Below are 18306 nucleotides of genomic sequence, written 5' to 3'. Positions count from 1 at the left end.
AAGGGAGGGAGGGAAAAGAAGGAAGGAAGGGGGGAAGGAAAAAGGGAGAGGGAGGGAGGGAGTGGGAGGAAGGAAGCGAGGGAAAAGGAAGGGAGGAAGGAAAAAGGGAGAGGGAGAGAGGGAGGGAGGGAGCAGGAGGAAGGGAGCGAGGGAAAAGAACGAAGGGAGGAAGGAAAAAGGGAGCGAGGGAAAAGAAGGAAGGAAGGGGGGAATGAAAAGGAGAGGGAGGAAGGAAAAAGGGAGCGAGGGAAAAGAAGGAAGGGAGGAAGAAAAAGGAGAGGGAGGCTTCCCTTGACAACGGAAATTTGGGGCCCCGTGGTGGGCCGTAAGGCGAGGACCGCCCGTATCTACAGATTGCGTTTCGCAAATATTTGACGAGAGAGCCGTTAAAAGGAGGAGAAAAATAAAAAAAACAAGCCTCCCTAATTTGACCCGTTGCGTTGCGCACGACCGTGCTGTGTCACGCCGCCTCACTTGTGCATCTGTGACGGAACCAAATGAGCATTCAGCTACTCACGGTCAGTTGGATCCCAGCCAGGATTCACATAGAAACCTGGCTAGTTACCGTACGAACGTGGGATGCATTTCATTAGCGCCTGGCATCACGGTGGGAAAAAAATGACTATTAACCGATTTCATTCTGGGGCGCCTGCCCTTTAGGGCGCGTGCCGAACGCAGCGGCCAGGCCCATCGCACTAATTGATTTTCCTTCCTCCTTGTAGTAGTCACCGCAGGTACCTGCAGCAAAGACAAGTGTTCATTTCCTCCGAGTTCATGAATAATGAAGCACGGAGCGGGATGCAAACCATCCCTGCTTGCTCAGGATCTCAGCCTGACACGCTGAGGCAGCTCTCCTTTCTCCCTCTCCACGACTTAAAATTTACTAGTTATGTAATACTGGGTGGAGAGCAGAGAAGGGAGGGAGAAAACCCAGCCCGGCCTTTTTTGGAGTTGCGGTCTACCAATTGGAAAAGATTTTGGTCACCATATTATCAAACAATTTCCAGAAAGAGTGCAGAGAAGAGCAACAAAGATGATTAGGGGACTGGAGGCTAAAACATGCAAAGGACGGCTGCAGGAAGCGGGTGTGTCTAGTTTACTACAAAGAAGGACGAGGGGGGACATGATAGCAGCCTTCCAATATTTGAGGGGCTGCCCCAAAGAAGAGGGAGTCAAGCTATTCTCCAAAGCACCTGAAGCAACAGATGGAAACTAATCAAGGAGAGAAGCAAGCTAGAACTAAGGAGAAACTTCCTAACAGTGAGAACAATCAATCAGCGGAACGACTTGCCACCAGAAGTTGCGGGTGCTCCATCACTGAAGAGGTTGGGCAGCCATTTGTCTGAAATGGTAGAGGGTCTCCTGCTGGAGCAAGGGGTTGGACTAGAAGACCTCCAAGGTCCCTTCCAACTCTTGATGTTCTGTCATTCTCTTGTTTGTTCCAGCTTGCGGGACTGGCCTAAGGGATTTTAAAGGGGTTTTAATTACTTTTAATCTGACAAATTTAAATATTTCTTTTTAATCAAATTTTAATTAGGTGTATAATATGTTAGTATTTTATCCAATTGTCAGCCGCCCTGAGTCCGCAAGGAGAAGGGCGGGATATAAATGTAATTAATAAATAAATAAATAAANCTTCTTCTTCTTCTCCTCCTCCTCCCCCTCCTCCTTCTCCTTCTCCTCCTTTTCATCTAACTTCTTATCTGTCTACTCCTCCTCCTCCTCCTTCTCCATTCTTCGTTCTTCTTCTCCTTCTCCTCCTTTTATCTATCTTCTCCTCCTTATCTGTCTACTTCTCCTTCCTTCTCCTTCTCCTTCTCCATTCTTGTTCTTCGTTCTTCTCCTTTTATCTATCTTCTCCTCCTTATCTGTCTACTTCTCCTCTTCCTCCTTCTCCTCCTCTCCTTCCTCCTCCTCCCCCTCCCCCTTCTCTTGGTTGTAAGTCCAGGTGTACGGTCCCTTGACAGAACATTTGAGAACCGTCCAGATTATTTCCTACCTCAACAGCATTTTTTCCCATCCTATTGTTCTCGCTCTCTGGTTCCACCTTTCCTTTCCCAAGCTAAATATTTATCCTGTTTTACTGACTGGGATAAGAGGACACTATCACCTCTTTCCTAAAGAAACTTGAACGAGAAGGATTGTAAAAGAACATCTACCCACCTGTTAATTGTTGACAGTTTATCGCGGGTTTTTTTTTTCTTTTTCTTTTTCTTTTTTTTTTTTAATTTCGAGTTTTGCTGCAATCATTAAATCGCGGGGTTTTTTTTTTTTAACAAGAGCAGATGCCATTCCTCCCACGCATCAATTAATTTGCGAAATGCGCTCAGGGTCCCTGGATAATGAAAATGCCGAATGCTTTCTAGTGGCAAAGACGAGCTGGGAGCAGGGAGGAGGGAGCGACAAATGTAGGCGACGGGCGAAAATAATGCGCGGCCGGCCGGCCCTGCCCATTAATTCGTTTGGAAACATTAAAAAAAAAAAAACCACAGCAGGGGAAAAAAAAAAAGACCCAAGGGTCCAATCCCTTGAGTTTGCCTTTTGAGTTTCTTTCTTTCTTTCTTTTCTTTATAGTTTGTCTGTTTACTTTTTCTTTATTTATTATTATTTTTAGACTTCGTTCCTTTTCATTTTAGTTCTTAGTTTTTTTGGGGGAGGATGATGGACACTCTTTTTTTATTTATTTATCCCAAGCCTGTTTTAACTCAGTTACTGGACGACTGACCCGCTCCCTCCGCTGGAAGTTGGTTCTGAGTTTTCGCTACCTGCAGTTCTTGATTTACAGCCGTTTTTCTTAGTGACCGAAGTCACAACGGCACTGAAAAAAAAGGGATTTGTGATCTTTTTTTCACAGTTACAGCCACTGCAGCATTGATCAAAATTCGGACGCTTGGCAACTGGGAAGTACTTGTGTGTGTGTGTGTGTCTGTTTCCATTTCCATTTGCTAGGATGGCCCTCACGTAAAGCCACAAGGCCAAACTCTTGGGCACTGTGATCAAGACCCCGCGACCTGCTCTTTCTTATTTGGACTTTTGTTTTCTTAATCCAGTTTATTATTATTTCTTCCACTCGTCGTGTTATTTCTGGGTGGGGTTACTTTCAAATAAAGTAGTTCCTTGATGTTTGCTTTGGTTTCGCTCGTCACAGTTGCGTTGGCCCTTCTCATCCAAGAAGCTTCAGGAACTGAAGAAGCTTCTTGGATGAGAAGCAACATGTCTTCAAAGGAAAAAAGGTCCAGTGGCCTTTTGAAAAAAACAAACAAACAAACAAGCAAAAAACTTTTAAGACAACCGTGAGCTGGATCACCGAGAATCTCCATTGCTAGTAGGAATTGATGCAACAAAGTTACTACTACTAGTGGAGGAGGAGAAGGTGAAGAAGAAGAAGAAGAAGAAGAAGAAGAAGAAGAAGAAGAAGAAGAAGAAGAAGAAGAAGAAGAGGAGGAGGAGGAGGAGGAGGAGGAGGAGGAGGAGGAGGAGGAGGTGGTGGAGGAAAAGGAGGAGGAGGAGGAGGAAGAGGAGATGGAGGAGGAGACTAAGAGGAGGTGATTGGGAACATCTGCATTTTGATATCATCTGCTTTTTTTAAAAAAAACCGGTTTTGCACCAAGAAATATTCTCTTCGGGGTTTTTAGCTTCTTATTAAAACATCCTGATGGGTTTGGTTGGTTTAATTGAGCCCCGTTTTGGTGGCAAAGAATCGCTTCTTAATTATTATTATTTCTTTCTCTCTCTCTCTCTCTCTCTCTCTTTTTGGGAGACGGCTTGTTTCACATCGAGAATATTACGAATCCTGTAAATAGTTTTGAAATGCCAGGTGGTGATATATGGGTCTCCTTAGCACTTCTTTGATTTATGTCCTCTACTACGGTGGGGGCGGGCTGGGGGGGCTGCAAAAGCAAGGGAAGCGAATTATAAAGAGCTGGGAGGGGAGCATATCACTTTTTTCCAGCAGGCCTTAAAACCTCTATTTTTTGTTTTTTCAATCAAACTGGATGGATTTTTTTTACAAACAAAAAAACGAACAATCACCCGTTTTAACTCTTTGAAGTGCTTAATGGGTCCGTGCTAAATTTAGACCTGTTTCCGGCAGTCTTCTTCTCTTGAACAGGTCTGGGAGGCAAATGATATCCTGGAATTTGATAATGCTGAGATGGCTAAAAAGAAAGGAAGAAGAGTGATTTTTTTCCCCCTCCCCAGTTTTCAGCAGCCTCATGGGTTTTCTGTGCTGGGTCTAATAATCCAAGATGTTGTGTTTCTAGATAGAGAGTCCCCGGCTTACAACGCTTTGTTTCGTGATCGTTCGAAGTTGCAACCCCACTGACAAAGGTGACTTACGACCGTTTTTCATACTTAGGATCAGCACGGCACTTCCTTTAGGCTTTAAGCCAGCTTTTCAGGGGATAATCAGGAGAATGCCAGAGTTGGAAGGGACCTTGGAGGTCATCTAGTCCAACCCCCTGCTCAAGCAGGAAACCCTATATACCATTTCAGCCAAATGGCTGTCCAGTCTCTTCTTAAAAACTTCCAGTGTTGGAGCATTCACCACTTCTGGAGGCAGGTTGTTCCACTGGTTAATTGTTCTAACTGTCAGGAAGTTTCTCCTTAGTTCTAGGTTGCTTCTCTCCTTGATGAATTTCCATCCGTTGCTTCTTGTCCTGCCTTCAGGCGCCTTGGAAAATAGCTTGACTCCCTCTTCTTTGGGGCAGCCCCTGAGATATTGGAACACTGCTATCCTGTCCCCCCTCGTCCTTCTCTTCATTAAACTATTAGACCTACCCAATTCCAGCCACCGTTCCTTATATGTTTTAGCCTCCAGTCCCCTGATCATCTTTGTTGCTCTTCTCTGCACTCTTTCTAGAGCAGTGGTGGCGAACCTACGGCACGCGTGCCAGAGGCGGCACTCAGAGCCCTCTCCGTGGGCACGCGCGCCATGCCCCGGAGATGGCAACCGTCCCTCTTCAACCAGCCGCCCGCTGACTCGCTGAGGTCCCACATGGCCGGATGCATCCCAGCACCCATGCGCTCGCCGGCCTCTGTGTGCGGGGGCCGACGGTGTCAGGCACCCTCGCCCTGCCTTGCCTCGCCTCGCCTCACCCAGCAGGACGAGTCTACTGCCCACCGCCCCACCTGCCAAAGACACCCCTGGATCTCCCCCAACCCTGCCCGGCCCCCACCGGCGTCCCTCCCCACGAGCAACATCGAGGAGATCACGCCCACTTTGGCCACACCCACCCAGTCTGCCATGACCCCCACAGCCACGCCCACCTGGCGCCCGGCGATAAATAAGTGGGTTTGGGGTTGCAGTTTGGGCACTCGGTCTCTAAAAGGTTCGCCATCACTGTTCTAGAGTCTCAACATCACCTTTCTCTCTGATTTCCTCACGTTAACCAGAACCTCAGCTTTGCAAAACTGTAGTTTGTTGTTTTTTTTTCCCCATCCTCTGTTCCCAAGCAACCGTGTTTTATTTATTTTGCCCCCAAAGTCTGCCTTCCTATTAGCTGCAGTGTTTCTCCGCCGGTTGATTGACGGTGGAAAAAGTGAACATGAAGTTGGCGGAGTAACAGGGTTAAAGATGCTCAGAGGAAGATTAAAAACAACTCTATGTCAACGACACCGTTTGGAAGAAGAAAAAAAACCACCTCTGCCTTGTCCTAATTGTGGTGGTAAAGTCGTCTGTTCTATAGATCTTTTTCACTAGGATTCCAATAACTTTTTTTTTTTTTAATCTCCATGCATGGATCTTGAATTAAAAGCCCTACCACACCCATTGGCAGCCTTCTCTGCTTCTCCTTGTGTGCAGTTTGGCCTGTTCCCCGCTTTTTGCAACCTCTACTAAACAAAAATGTTGATTGCTGCAGGATTTTCTCTCTTTTTTTCTGCAGCTATTGCTCTTCTCCCCTAGCCAGGTGTTCCCATCGACGGCTATTCTTGTTTTCCAGTGTCGGAAGTTACACAACAGTCCCTTTGATGACGTTATTTTTAAACATTTATTACAGTTGTCACCCTAGACAAACGGACGGTCTTGTGACCAAGCACCTGGAACAATTTCCCATCCAATCCAGAGGTGGAATATTTTGCTGAGTTGAAAATGTAGCTTGTCGTAAAAATGACGTGAAAAGTGAGGAATCTTTACAGCAAGCTCAGCTGCCTGTTCAAACCCTGGGATCTTCCCACCCAAAAATAAATATGAAAAGTGTTTAAAAAAGTCGGGCATTTTTCAAAACTGTCCCAAAGGTGCTTTTTCAAAAGGCCATTGGACTTCGTTTTTTCTTGGAATTGTTTTGCTTCTCATCCAAGAAGCTTCTTCAGTTCTGACTACACTCTGTTGATGATTTTTATTGCATTGTGAGTCACCCAGAGTCGCTTTGGCCAGTGAGATGGGTGGCCTATGAATATGGTGAAATAAAATCAACCTAAAGGATCAGCCATGGTTCAGAGGGGCACCTAACTGTAGTTCAGCTTCAGATGCTGGCTTGCTGCTTACGTTTTCACACAGACTTGCAAAGCGCCTGCCATAGACCTCCTTAAGGATGGAATATTAGCACTTGGGAAATAAGAATAAGAATAATAACTTTACGGTCACTTTAGAATAGAATAGAGCTGGAAGGGACCTTGGAGGTCTTCTAGTCCAGCCCCCTGGTCAAGCAGGAGAACCTACACCCTTCTCAGACAGGTGATTGTCTAGTCTGTTCTTAAAGATCTCCAGGGATGGGGCGCCCATGTGTACACATGAAGTTTCGTTAGGGTAGGATAGGGTAGGGTAGGGTAGAGTAGAGTAGAATAGAATAGAATAGAATAGAATAGAATAGAATAGAATATGGAAATATGGAAATATGGAAATATGGAAATATGGAAAGGAATAGAATAGAATAGAATAGAATAGAATAGAATAGAATAGAATAGAATAGAATAGAATAGAATAGAATAACTTTATTGTCACTTTGAATGTACACTAATCGGCATTCATTAAAATGAAATTTCGTTAGGACAGGATAGGATAGAATAGAATAGAATAGAATAGAATAGAATAGAATAGAATAGAATAGAATAGAATAGAAAATAGGGTAGGGTAGAACAGAACAGAACAAAACAGAACAACAGCATAGAATAGAATAGAATAGAATAGAATAGAATAGAATAGAATAGAATAATAACTTTATTGTCACTTTGAATGTATACTAATCGGCATACATTAAAATGAAGTTTCGTTGGCGTTCAGCTCTCTCCAAGGGTCACCCCCTCCGACAGACACCACACAAACACGACAAAAACAAATAAATAAATGCAGAATTATGCACGTACCCACATGTATTATCGGACGCGGAGAAACAACAGTCTCGTTTGGGTTATTACGTCACGGAAATCTTTTAAACAGCCGCGAAATATAGCCCTACTAAACATTTTCGACTCCTGCTCTCCGTTCTATGCCTTCAGTTGTGTTGACTGAATTGGCTGCAGTCTAGGGAATCTGCCTAGGTCCCCAGGGCTAAGAAAAATGTCTCCAGCAGGAAAGGAAGGCCCGCGCTTGGGCGTGTGTGGTACTTAAAATAAGATATAAATCAGCTCGGACAAGGACTGCCCATCAGCTTTATTAACTTTGACCTTTTCCCCCCCATTACAAAGATGGCTCGGTAAATATTTAATGGGCTCTTCCAGATCTTGACAGTGGAATCTCTGTTCCTGGAAGCCGAAGACCTGGGAAGGGGGGTGGGGTCCTACGTGATTAACAGACATGGTTTAATCAAGAGGGGTTGGCCACCCAACACAAAAAGGGCCTTCTGTTTTTAAATAGAAATAATAAAAAAAAAAAAGTTTGAAATCTTTCCCCGTGAGAGATTCTACGACGACGACTTTAGGAAAGCTGTAGCAAAGTAGAGAGGGTGTTAAAAAGCAGAGGCGTCCCGTTGCCCACAAATGTCCCTGCAGTCAAAGGTATAACAACAACAACAACAATAATAATAATAGTAATAGTAATAATAATAATAATACAGTTGGAAGGGACCTTGGAGGTCATCTAGACCAACCCCCTGCTCAGGCAGGAAACCCTGCCTCCAGGGTGAAGGGAATCACTATTTGCAGCCTTCCCTGACAGCTTCCGACAAGCCAAGCCAAGTTGGATCCGCTTAACGACCATATGATCATGCAGTGATTCGTTTAACAACTCGTGGGGGGGGGAAACAGCAGTAAAACTCTTAATGGCTGTTTTTATACTTACGACAACAGAAATTTTGGTGGTCGTGAGTCGTAAGTGCTTGAGATAATAATAATATCATCATCATCATCATCATAAAGCTGGAAGGGACCTTGGAGGTCATCTAGTCCAACCCCCTGCTCAGGCAGGAAACCCTATACCATTTCAGACAAATGGCTGTCTAGTCTCTTCTTAAAAACTTCCAGTGTTGGAGCATTCACCGCTTCTGGAGGCAGGTTGTTCCACTGGTTAATTGTTCTCACTGTCAGGAAATTTCTCCTTAGATCTAGGCTGGTTCTCTCCTTGATGAGTTTCCATCCGTTGCTTCTTGTCCTGCCTTCAGCTGCTTTGGAGAAGAGCTTGACTCCCTCTTCTTTGGGGCAGTCCCTGAGATACCGTAACACTGCTATCATGTCCCCCCTGGTCCTTCTCTTCATCATACTAGACAGACCCAATTCCAGCAACCGTTCCTTATATGTTTTAGCCTCCAGTCCCCTGATCCTCTTTGTTGCTCTTCTCTGCACTCTTTCTAGAGTCTCAACATCTTGTGTTCAGCAGAGGAGAAACTGAACAGTGCGTTTTCAGTTTTGCCTGGAAAAAAAAACACACAAAAAAAGATCATACATTGGCTCTTAATGCATACTGGAGCGGCGAAGATGGCGCTCTTGACATCTTGAAGCATTGTCTTTCAAACTTTCAGCTGTCCCCCTGCCTTTATTGATTCCCCATTTAAGGCCTCTGACGTGAGAAAAAACAGATTTGCGCGAAATTTCTTCAGCCTCAAGACGAGGGTCTCGGGGTGAAATGGTTCCCCCCCTCCCTTTCTCCGGCGGAGAACGACTCCACTTTTATTAAGAACGCGATAAGTCTTCAGACGGCCCTCTCTAGATTGTGTGATATATATATATATCGGCTGGCTGAAATGAGAAAGGTGTTAAGAAGCAACGCCACGTTTTTTGCTACGGGTCCTGCCGATTCCGCTCTTTTTGTCCCTTCATCCATGTTTTACATGGATGAAGTTGATTTGGGGGCTTTTGGGGGTCTTGCTTCCTTCATTATTCTGCAGATGTTGGATGTAACAAGATGATTTGCTGGATATGAGTAGGACCCGATTCATTGGAATTGGCCTTGTGGTTTTTTGGGATCATTCCTTTGTTTTTGCTGCTCACTCTGAAAGGTAGAAAATATTTACACAAATATTACTATGTAATTAGCGTACTCATACACTAGACTCCATACTCATTGGCGCTGATGATGTTACCTAGTTGGATCATGGAACGTCTGCAAGAAAACTACCAAGCTCAGAGAGCAACAAGGACTCCACAATCCTCCTCCTCCTCCTCCTCCTCCTCCTCCTCCTCCTCCTCCTCCTCTCCACAAAACCCACTCCCTATTGGCTCTGATGATGTTACCTAGTTGGATAATGAAATATCTGCAAGAAAACAACCCAGCCCAGAGCTACTGTATATAAATAGGGAGCAAGTCACACCCGCTAGCCCTGATGATGTTCCCTAGCTGGGTCATGAAACGTCTGCAAGAAAACATCTAAGCTCAGAGAGGACCCCACAGTCCTCCTCCTCCCCCTCTTCCTCCTCCTCCTCTCCACAAACCCCACTCCCTTCTAACACTGATGATGTTACCTAGTTGGGTCATGAAACATCTCCAGGAAAACCACCAAGCTCAGAGAGCACCAAGGACCCCACAGTCCTCCTCCTCCTCTATTCCACCCACCCCACTTCCTTCTAATAACTGATGACGTTCCCTGGTTGGCTAATGAAATGTCTGCAAGAAAACGCAGAGCTACTGTATATAAACAGGGAGCAAGCCACACTCATTAGCCCTGATGATGTTCCCTAGCTGGGTCACGAAACGTCTGCCAGCTCAAAGAGCACCCAGGACTTCAGATTCACAACGCTGGATTTTCATTTATGATTTCCAGTCTCTCTGCACCAATAAGCTTCTTCTTTCCACCCTCTCCTCTTGTGGCATTCCTTTCAATCCCCTTTCCTGAGCACGGCATGCCTAGGACTAATAACGATCCATTACTTTAATGGTCCCGTCAGTTTCCTTCCTCTGCTCTCCGGCTCCAAATTATAATGGCAGAGGTCTAACCCGCGCATTATCTTAATTGAGCTTCCGATTATGGGGCACGTATAGTTAAGAAACCGGGACCGCTTAATTTATCATATTTGGATTGGCCCAGTGGGCCTGTTCCAAGTCCCTTAAAAGGTGAGGTGCTTTTAGTGGGATATATGCTGACCCTCAGAATTGTAATTGGCTTGATTTTCTTCAAATTGGAAGAAAGACATCTTTGGTGTGTGTGTGTGTGTGTGTGTGTGTTCCTATCTGCTCAGTCTTTGGCCAAAAACGAAGAATGCAGAGAGAACAAAGTTACTAACTCTCTCCAAGGCATCAACATTACTGACGGAGAATCAAGGTTAGCCAAAAGAACAGGCATTTCCACAAATTAAGTTTGTCCCTTAGCTTACGACCGGTCTTCCCCCCCCCCAAAAAAAGCAGACTCGATTTTTGCTAAGGTGATCCAAGTCAAAAGTAGGACCAAAGAGAGAGAAGGGAAGGTTCTTGACCTCTCAAACCAGGTTTGGGATTGTGGTTAAACCAAGCGTGTTGAAAGTGAAGTGGAAGGAAAGAAAAAAGTGACCAAATGTACAAGGGGGAAAAAATAATAATTGTCCCCTTATTAAATTTAGATCTCACTTTGCAGGGTGTTTCAGCGTTACACAAATAGTCCTGGACGTACAGCCACAATGGGCAGGACTAGAACTCATTGTCTCCTGGGGATTGGCCCAAAGTCACCCATCCGTCTTTCACGTTTAAGGCAGGGAACTAGAACTCCCGGTTTCCCGGTGTCTAGTCTGGTGCCTTAACCACTAGACCAAGCTAGTATCATCTATCCAATAGAAAGTGTTGTTGTTGCTATTACCAAATCTAAAGCAGCCTGATTCTTTTCTAGAATTTCTAGAATTTTGTCCCATCAACCTCGTGAGCATCGTAACATTTTTATTCTTCTTTCCAGCTACAGTATCACACGGGCCTGGCCTCTAGTCTTCTGAATCAGCAGTCTTTGAAGCGGTCAGCCAATCAAATGGGAGTTTCTGCCAAGCGAAGGCCGAAGGCTCAGCCCACCACCTTGGTGTTACCCCCTCAGTAAGTGTCCGACGGGTGCGCGTGTGAAAGGCATTTGAATGGAATCTGGTTTACAAGAGGAATCCAGATTTTTGAGGGTCAGACGTCCTGATGGCTTTCATGCCTAAAGCAGGACTAGAACTCACCGTCTCCTGGTGATTGGCCCAAAGTCACCCAGCTGGCTTCCATGCCTAAGGCAGGACTAGAACTCACCGTCTCCTGGTGATTGGCGCAAAGTCATCCAGCTGGCTTTCGTGCCTAAGGCAGGACTAGAACTCACCGTCTCCTGGTGATTGGCGCAAAGTCACCCAGCTGGCTTTCGTGCCTAAGGCAGGACTAGAACTCACCGTCTCCTGACGATTGGGCGATCCCCTGTCATTGTATTAAAATAACTTAATGTATTTCTTGTGTCTTTTAATAGTATAATATAATAAAATGAATGAATGAATGAATGAGAGGGAGAGAGGGAGGGAGGCAGGGAGGAGGGAAAGATATGGGAGAAGAAAAGGAAAGAAGGAAGGAAGGAAGAGGGAGGGAGGAGGGAATGATATGGGAGAAGAAGGAAGGCGGGAACGAAGGAAGGGAGGGAGGGAATGATATAGGAGAAGGAAGGAAGGAAGGAAAGAAGGAAGGAAGGAAGGGCAAGGGAGGGAATGATATGGGAGAAGAAAAGGAAGGATGGATGGATGGATGGATGGATGGATGGAAGGAAGGAAGGAAGGAAGGTCTTACACTATCAAGGGCTCCTCCTTTGTGGTGATTGCCTATTGGGGCCTGGACGAAGACCATCATCCAGAGGCTCCTGCTGCATTGTGGGATAGGATGGAGCCCCTCTTGGAAGTAGCTGAGATGGGCAGATTCGAGCGAGGGCATTCAAGGACACAGTTTCCATTTGTTTTCGGTTTTCCACCTAGCTGCCACCATTTGCAGACTGACTGATTGCCATGGGTGTGTGTGTGTGTGTATCTAGGTGCGTGCGTGCACATGTGTGTGTTTGTGTGTGTGTGTGAATTTTTCAGCCGTCCTCCCCACTCGACAAAGCCGGCTCCGTGCTTTGTTAGCAAGTTTCTCCCCGTCTCTCCGATTTGCTCATTATTCTCCATCAGGCTGACAAGAAAAATGGAAGGATGGCTGAAATTAAATAATTGCTTAAAACTCCGAGATGAGCTTCTCGTTTCCCACCCACCCCCCCGGACTTTCCTACTGTGTGAAGAAATAGGTTTTGTCTGGTTGGGATGCGATTTAAACAAGGAATCTCAGGCACTTTGGTGGGGGGGGGAGAGAGACCCGGAAAAGAGGGAATAAGAGAACATTTTGTGGAATAGCTTTTCGATTTCTCGCCCTCTCTTCGGAGATTTTGGGAGCACTATGGAACGTGCGCGATTAGATCCTGAAATTTGACAGCTCCCCTAACCAGGTTCCATCATAGTTTGAAAACAAGGGGGGAACAGAGCCAGTGCTGCCCACATTTTATGGTTAAACAATGTGATCCACACAAGCAGATTCTCCAAATCTTTGGCTAGCCCCCTCCCTGTCTTTTTTTTTTTTAAATTACAAGCAAACATCTTTGTTGACCATCTCGCCGAGGTGACTCTAAGTGGCTTACTGTCATATGATCAAAACACAATATAAACCCTTAAACCCATAAATAAAAACATGCATTTAAAATTCAGTTAAGGTTAAAATTCTTTTGGATGGACTGTGGGAGAATAAATTAGGCTCACGTTCACAGATGGGGACTAAATTCAGTCTCTACCATCTGAGATTTGGTGGATGATATGGAAGGATGGAGAAAGAGAGGGAGGGAGGGAGGGAGAGAGAGAGAGAGAGAGAGAGAGGTGTTGTGAATGAGAGAGGTGACGTAAATGGATAGATAGGGGATAGATCGATGGATCAGTGGATCGATAAATAGATAGATTGTGTGAGAGAAAGAAGATGGATGGATGGATGGATGAATAGATAGATAGATAGATAGATAGATAGATAGATAGATAGATAGATAGATAGATAGATAGGATTGGTGTGAAGGACAGAGACAGACAGATAGAGAGAGGAAGGAAGAGATGGATGGATGGATGGACGGATAGATATCTCAATTCTGGATTTAAAATATATTTATGTACTTACTTAATTTTTATATAGCTAGTCAAGGCTTTATTTATGAAAGGCAAAATGGAGATTTCCCCTGGAATCAGAACTAATCAAACCTCAACACTGTCAGCTATGTTTAAATGTAATTCCTTGAAATGGGCTAAGTTTGCCCCCCCCCCTTCTTTGCTCTTCTCTCTTTTTCTCCTCTGCCCCCCCCCCCACAGAAAACCCCCCACAAAGGGCTGTGACTCTTTTCTCTCTTTTTGTCTGCAGAGTAAGAGTCTGGAAACAACTTCTCCTCCAGATTGTAAAAAGCGTTTAGAAACCAAATTCAGTGGAGAATAGACCCACCCTCTCTTGTTTTATGTCGCTCTCCACCTTGAGCTGATAGCCTCCCACTTAATCAAGTTTCCCAGTCATTCTGATCAGTTTTATATGCAACAATCATTCTCGGATTCCAATAACTCTCTTTTTCAGAAGTGCCAAATTTAGTCATGTAATATGCAAGACGCGCAGCCGTTAGATTGACACGCTTAATTAATTTCACAACTAATGCTCGTTTTATGTCTGTAATGTGTCATTGGCCGTAATAAAGAATCTCTCTGAGCTTTCCATGGTCATATCAAGCTGAAGTAGATTAATCTATACTGTTAGCACTTTTTTTGGGGGTGTGGGGGGGCAAAGTACAGTTGGGGATGTCAGTAAAAAACTGGAGAATTTCTTATGGACGAATGGATGAATAGAATGGACGGGATAGATAGATTGAGAGAGATGGAGATAGATAGATAGATAGATAGATAGATAGATAGATAGATAGATAGATAGATAGATAGATAGATAGATAGATAGATAGATAGATAGATAGATAGATAAGGATATATATATAGATATAGATATAGGTAGATATAAATGATAGATGAGATAGATAGATATAGATGAGAGAGAGATGGATATAGATAGAGGATAGGTATAGATGATAGATATAGGATAAATGAGATAGATTAGATAGATAGAAATGATAGATAGATAGATAGATAGATAGATAGATAGATAGATAGATAGATAGATAGATAGATAGATAGATAGATAGATAGATAGATAGATAGATAGAAATAGATAAGATAGATATAGATATAGATGAGATAGATAGAAAGATAGAGAGACAGAGAGATGGATGATAGATAAGATAGATATAGATGATGGATGAGATAGATATAGATGAAGGAGAGATGGATATAGATAGATGATAAATATATAAGATAGAGATATAGGTGGTTGATAGATATAGATAGATAGATAGATAGATAGATAGATAGATAGATAGATAGATAGATAGATAAGATGGATAGATTTTAATTTATAGATAAAATTTGTCCTGTATCAAGCCTTTGTTATCTTCCTCTATCTGTACAACTTTGTAGGAATTTTGCACAATCCTAACTGTGGGTGCAAACAACGACTTGCTGTAGCAAAAAAGTCACAAATGATATCTGATCAAGTAAAGGCTTCTATTCCGGAGAGACAGAAAAAGCTAAACTTCGAGTAATAACTTCTACTCTTCTAAATATCTTTACTACAACACTGATTTTGGCTTCTTTCTCTCTCTCTCTCTCTCTCTCTCTCTCTCTCTCTCTCTCTCTCTCTCTCTGTGTGTGTGTGTGTGTGTGTGTCGCTCTCTTTCTCTCGCACTCACAGACCCTTACTGGCAAATGCTGCATTCTGTAACAATATTCATTAAGCACCGCCGAGATAATATGCAATAAAAGAATAATCCACAGGCCTGGGTCGCTGCTTCCTCCTGGAAGAGTTAATATAATTAAAGATTAAAATACTGTGTGCTTTTTTCGAGACGGAGATCCCTTTTTTATACAAAAGGGGAATTGCATTAATAAGGAAGAGATCATTTTCCAATAACGGGCGGTATGAAAGGAGATGTTTTTGATATCCGCTCGTGCGGCTTATCATGCCGTTCCTCGCAGATTGCATTTTTGGGGACATTAAATTAGCCAGTGTAAAAAAAACCAAAAAAAACCAGAGTGGATTTTGGAAGAACGATATCAGCTGGGGGAAGATACCTCTGCATTTTGTTCAAGTGGGTCTATATAATCAACTTAGGGGGCTATCTGAGGATGGGGTGGCCACTAATTTAAATGATTTTCAGTGGGACTTTAGGCGTAAAGGTGGTCCTTGGCTTACAACGATTCATTTAGTGTCCGTTCGAAGATACAACGCCACTGAAAAAGGAGACTGATGACTTTCACACTTACGACCGTTGCAGCCTCCCCCGGGTCACGTGATCAAAATTCAGACGCTTGGCCACTGACTCGTATTTGTGACGGTTGCACCGTCCCGGGGTCACGCGATCCCCATTTTGCCACCTCCCGACAAGCCCAAGTCAACGGTCATAAGTGGAGGACGATCTGCATTTATTCCTTGCGTTTTCACTGCAAGGGTCCTCGGCCTGAAATTTTACCAGTAAAAATGAAAAAAAAGCCAGCTGGGTGACTTTGAATTACTCGCCAGGAGACGCAGGATGGGCAGGCAGAGAAGAATTGGGATTTTTCGGTTTCTACCAGGTCACCTGGCAGGGCGGCGCCAAGCCAGCGCCGAGGCTTTGCGGGTGCCCTCCGAGTGTGCTTAATAAGAGCAGGATTCTCCGAGGAAAACTGTATTTTTTCTCCTAGCCAGGAAGCATTCAAAATGCACGGGACATCAGAAGCCTACAAGGAATCGCTCCTTCCTTCGTTTTAAAGTCCCTTATTGGGAAGGCGATCTGCTCCCTGTCAGCAATTCCTGATAAGTGCAGTATGATGTATGACTCCGTGTTCCTTGCCATTTCGCTGGTAGCTACGATTTCAGAAAGAGAAAGTCAGAGGGCAAACATAATCTTGATCCGGCCAACTTCGATGGAGCCTCTAGGTCTGGGTCCATCTTGACCCTGTAAATCACCCTTCAGCTTGTCCCCTACGTAAGTGTGGCTTACATCCAGGGCTCTGTGTACAGTTTAGTCCTCGGCTTACAACTTATGAGGCTTGGCAGAACATCCTCGAATCCAGAGAGCAGTTCCACCAAGCCATTACATTAACTCACGCTATTTAAGATGGCAGTTAGAATCCAGCGTGAAAACATTGCTTGACTGATATACAAGCTGTTCTTGCTTCCTTAATGCATCCCCTGCAGAAAATTACGTAGCAATGATTTTAAAGAAGGCTGGGATGGGATGATCTTTATTTGAAAACAAAAAAAAGTAATCTGTGCTCCTTTGGACAATTATTGCTAGCTGTCCAAAATTCCTATTCTCTTCTCTTCTCTTCTCTTCTCTTCTCTTCTCTTCTCTTCTCTTCTCTTCTCTTCTCTTCTATTCTATTCTATTCTATTCTATTCTATTCTATTCTATATTTTATTTTCTGTTCTACTCTACTCTACTCTACTCTACTCTACTCTACTCTACTCTACTCTTTCTTTTATAAAAAGAGCAAAGTACATAAGCTTTCAATAGCAACGAAGCTCCAGAGATCTCCAGAACTTAATCAAGATTTAATCACAGCTGTCTTAAAATTGGGTGGGACCGGATTTTGATCCCGTAACCGTGGGGATGTGCAACAGCCATAAGTTTGAAAGACGGTCCTAAGTCACTTTTTTTCAGCGCCGTTGTGACTCCGTTCGGTCCCTCAATGAACAGTCGTAAGCCGAGGACTAGTGTACAACCTCGTTGACTCTTTACAGTTCCGTCCCGCTCCATGAGCTTTGTCACAAAAGACAGATTCTCGTTCAGCTCTCACGGCCTCGGAAAGCGTTACTACGGCAGCGTCTATTTATTTTGGATGGGCAAATATGTCTCTGAATTATGACTTATAAAAATGGTCTGGCTGGCAGTTCCGGCTGGGTCAGCAATTTCCCAGGAACAAAGTCATTCATCTGGAGAGCCAAGTCTTTCTGTCTTAATAGAATCTTTTGGAATTGCAAATGGACTAATAGCATATTTGGAGCAGTGAGGAGGAGGTGGGGGCTCCTGTGGAGGAAGCATTCTTAATCTCTGAGCACTTGTGTCGAGTCTCACATTGGTAAGGAGACCAAGAGGTGCTGGAGGAAAATACGGGAGAGGCTTAAGACCGGTGGGGTGGGAAGGAGATGGAAGAATCAGGTAGACTTTTTATTTTATTTTTTTACTATCACGTTTATCTATTTCTTTGTAACCTGCCTTTATTATTTTTATAAGGCACGGAACGTACCTAATGCTTCTTCCGCCTCCTATTTTCCTCGCAACGACAGCCCTGTAAGGTGGGCTGGGCTGAGGGAGAGTGACTGGCCCAAAGTCACCCAGCCAGCTTTCATGCCTAAGGTGGGACTATAATTCACTGTCTCCTGGTGATTGACCCAAAGTCACCCAGCTAATTTTCATGCCTAAAGTGAGACTAGAACTCCCAGTCTCCTTGTGATTGGTGCAAAATCATCCAGCTGGTTTTTATGCCTAAGGGAGGACTAGAATTCCCAGTCTCCTGGTGATTGGTGCAAAATCACCCAGTTGGCTTTCATGGCTAAGGCAGGACTAGAACTCACTGTCTCCTGGTTATTGACCTAGAGTTACCCAGCCAGCTTTCATGCCTAAGACAGGACTACAACTCACCGTCTCCTGGCGACTGATTCAAAGTCACCCAGCTGGCTTTCATGCCTAAAGTGGGACTAGAATTCACAGTCTCCTGATGACAGATCCAAAGTCACTCAGCTGACTTTAATGCCTAAGGTGGGACTAGGTAACATCATCAGGGCTAGTAAACACTCTGTATCCTCCTTACTAGCACTCTCCTTACCAGCCCTGATGATGTTAGCTAGTTGGGTCATGAAACGTCTGCAAGAAAAGCACCAAGCTCAGA

At 44.2% G+C, this 18306-nt stretch overlaps 1 protein-coding gene across 1 annotated transcript in view; it reads left to right on the top strand.

The window, feature by feature from the left end:
* MED27 (mediator complex subunit 27) overlaps window positions 1-18306 on the top strand; it is a 74349-nt gene that overhangs the window by 16394 nt on the left and 39649 nt on the right. The window contains exon 3 of the mRNA XM_015822104.1: window positions 11232-11362. Within this exon, the coding sequence (XP_015677590.1) occupies window positions 11232-11362 (131 nt within the window). The remainder of the gene's footprint in view (window positions 1-11231; window positions 11363-18306) is intronic.

This window comes from Protobothrops mucrosquamatus, unplaced genomic scaffold (assembly GCF_001527695.2).
Source record: "Protobothrops mucrosquamatus isolate PMUCROS unplaced genomic scaffold, P.Mucros_1.0 scaffold1463, whole genome shotgun sequence".
Taxonomy (NCBI): Eukaryota; Metazoa; Chordata; class Lepidosauria; order Squamata; family Viperidae; genus Protobothrops; species Protobothrops mucrosquamatus.
Note: the sequence above shows the minus strand (reverse complement) of the source record. Positions and strands in the feature narration are given on the sequence as shown.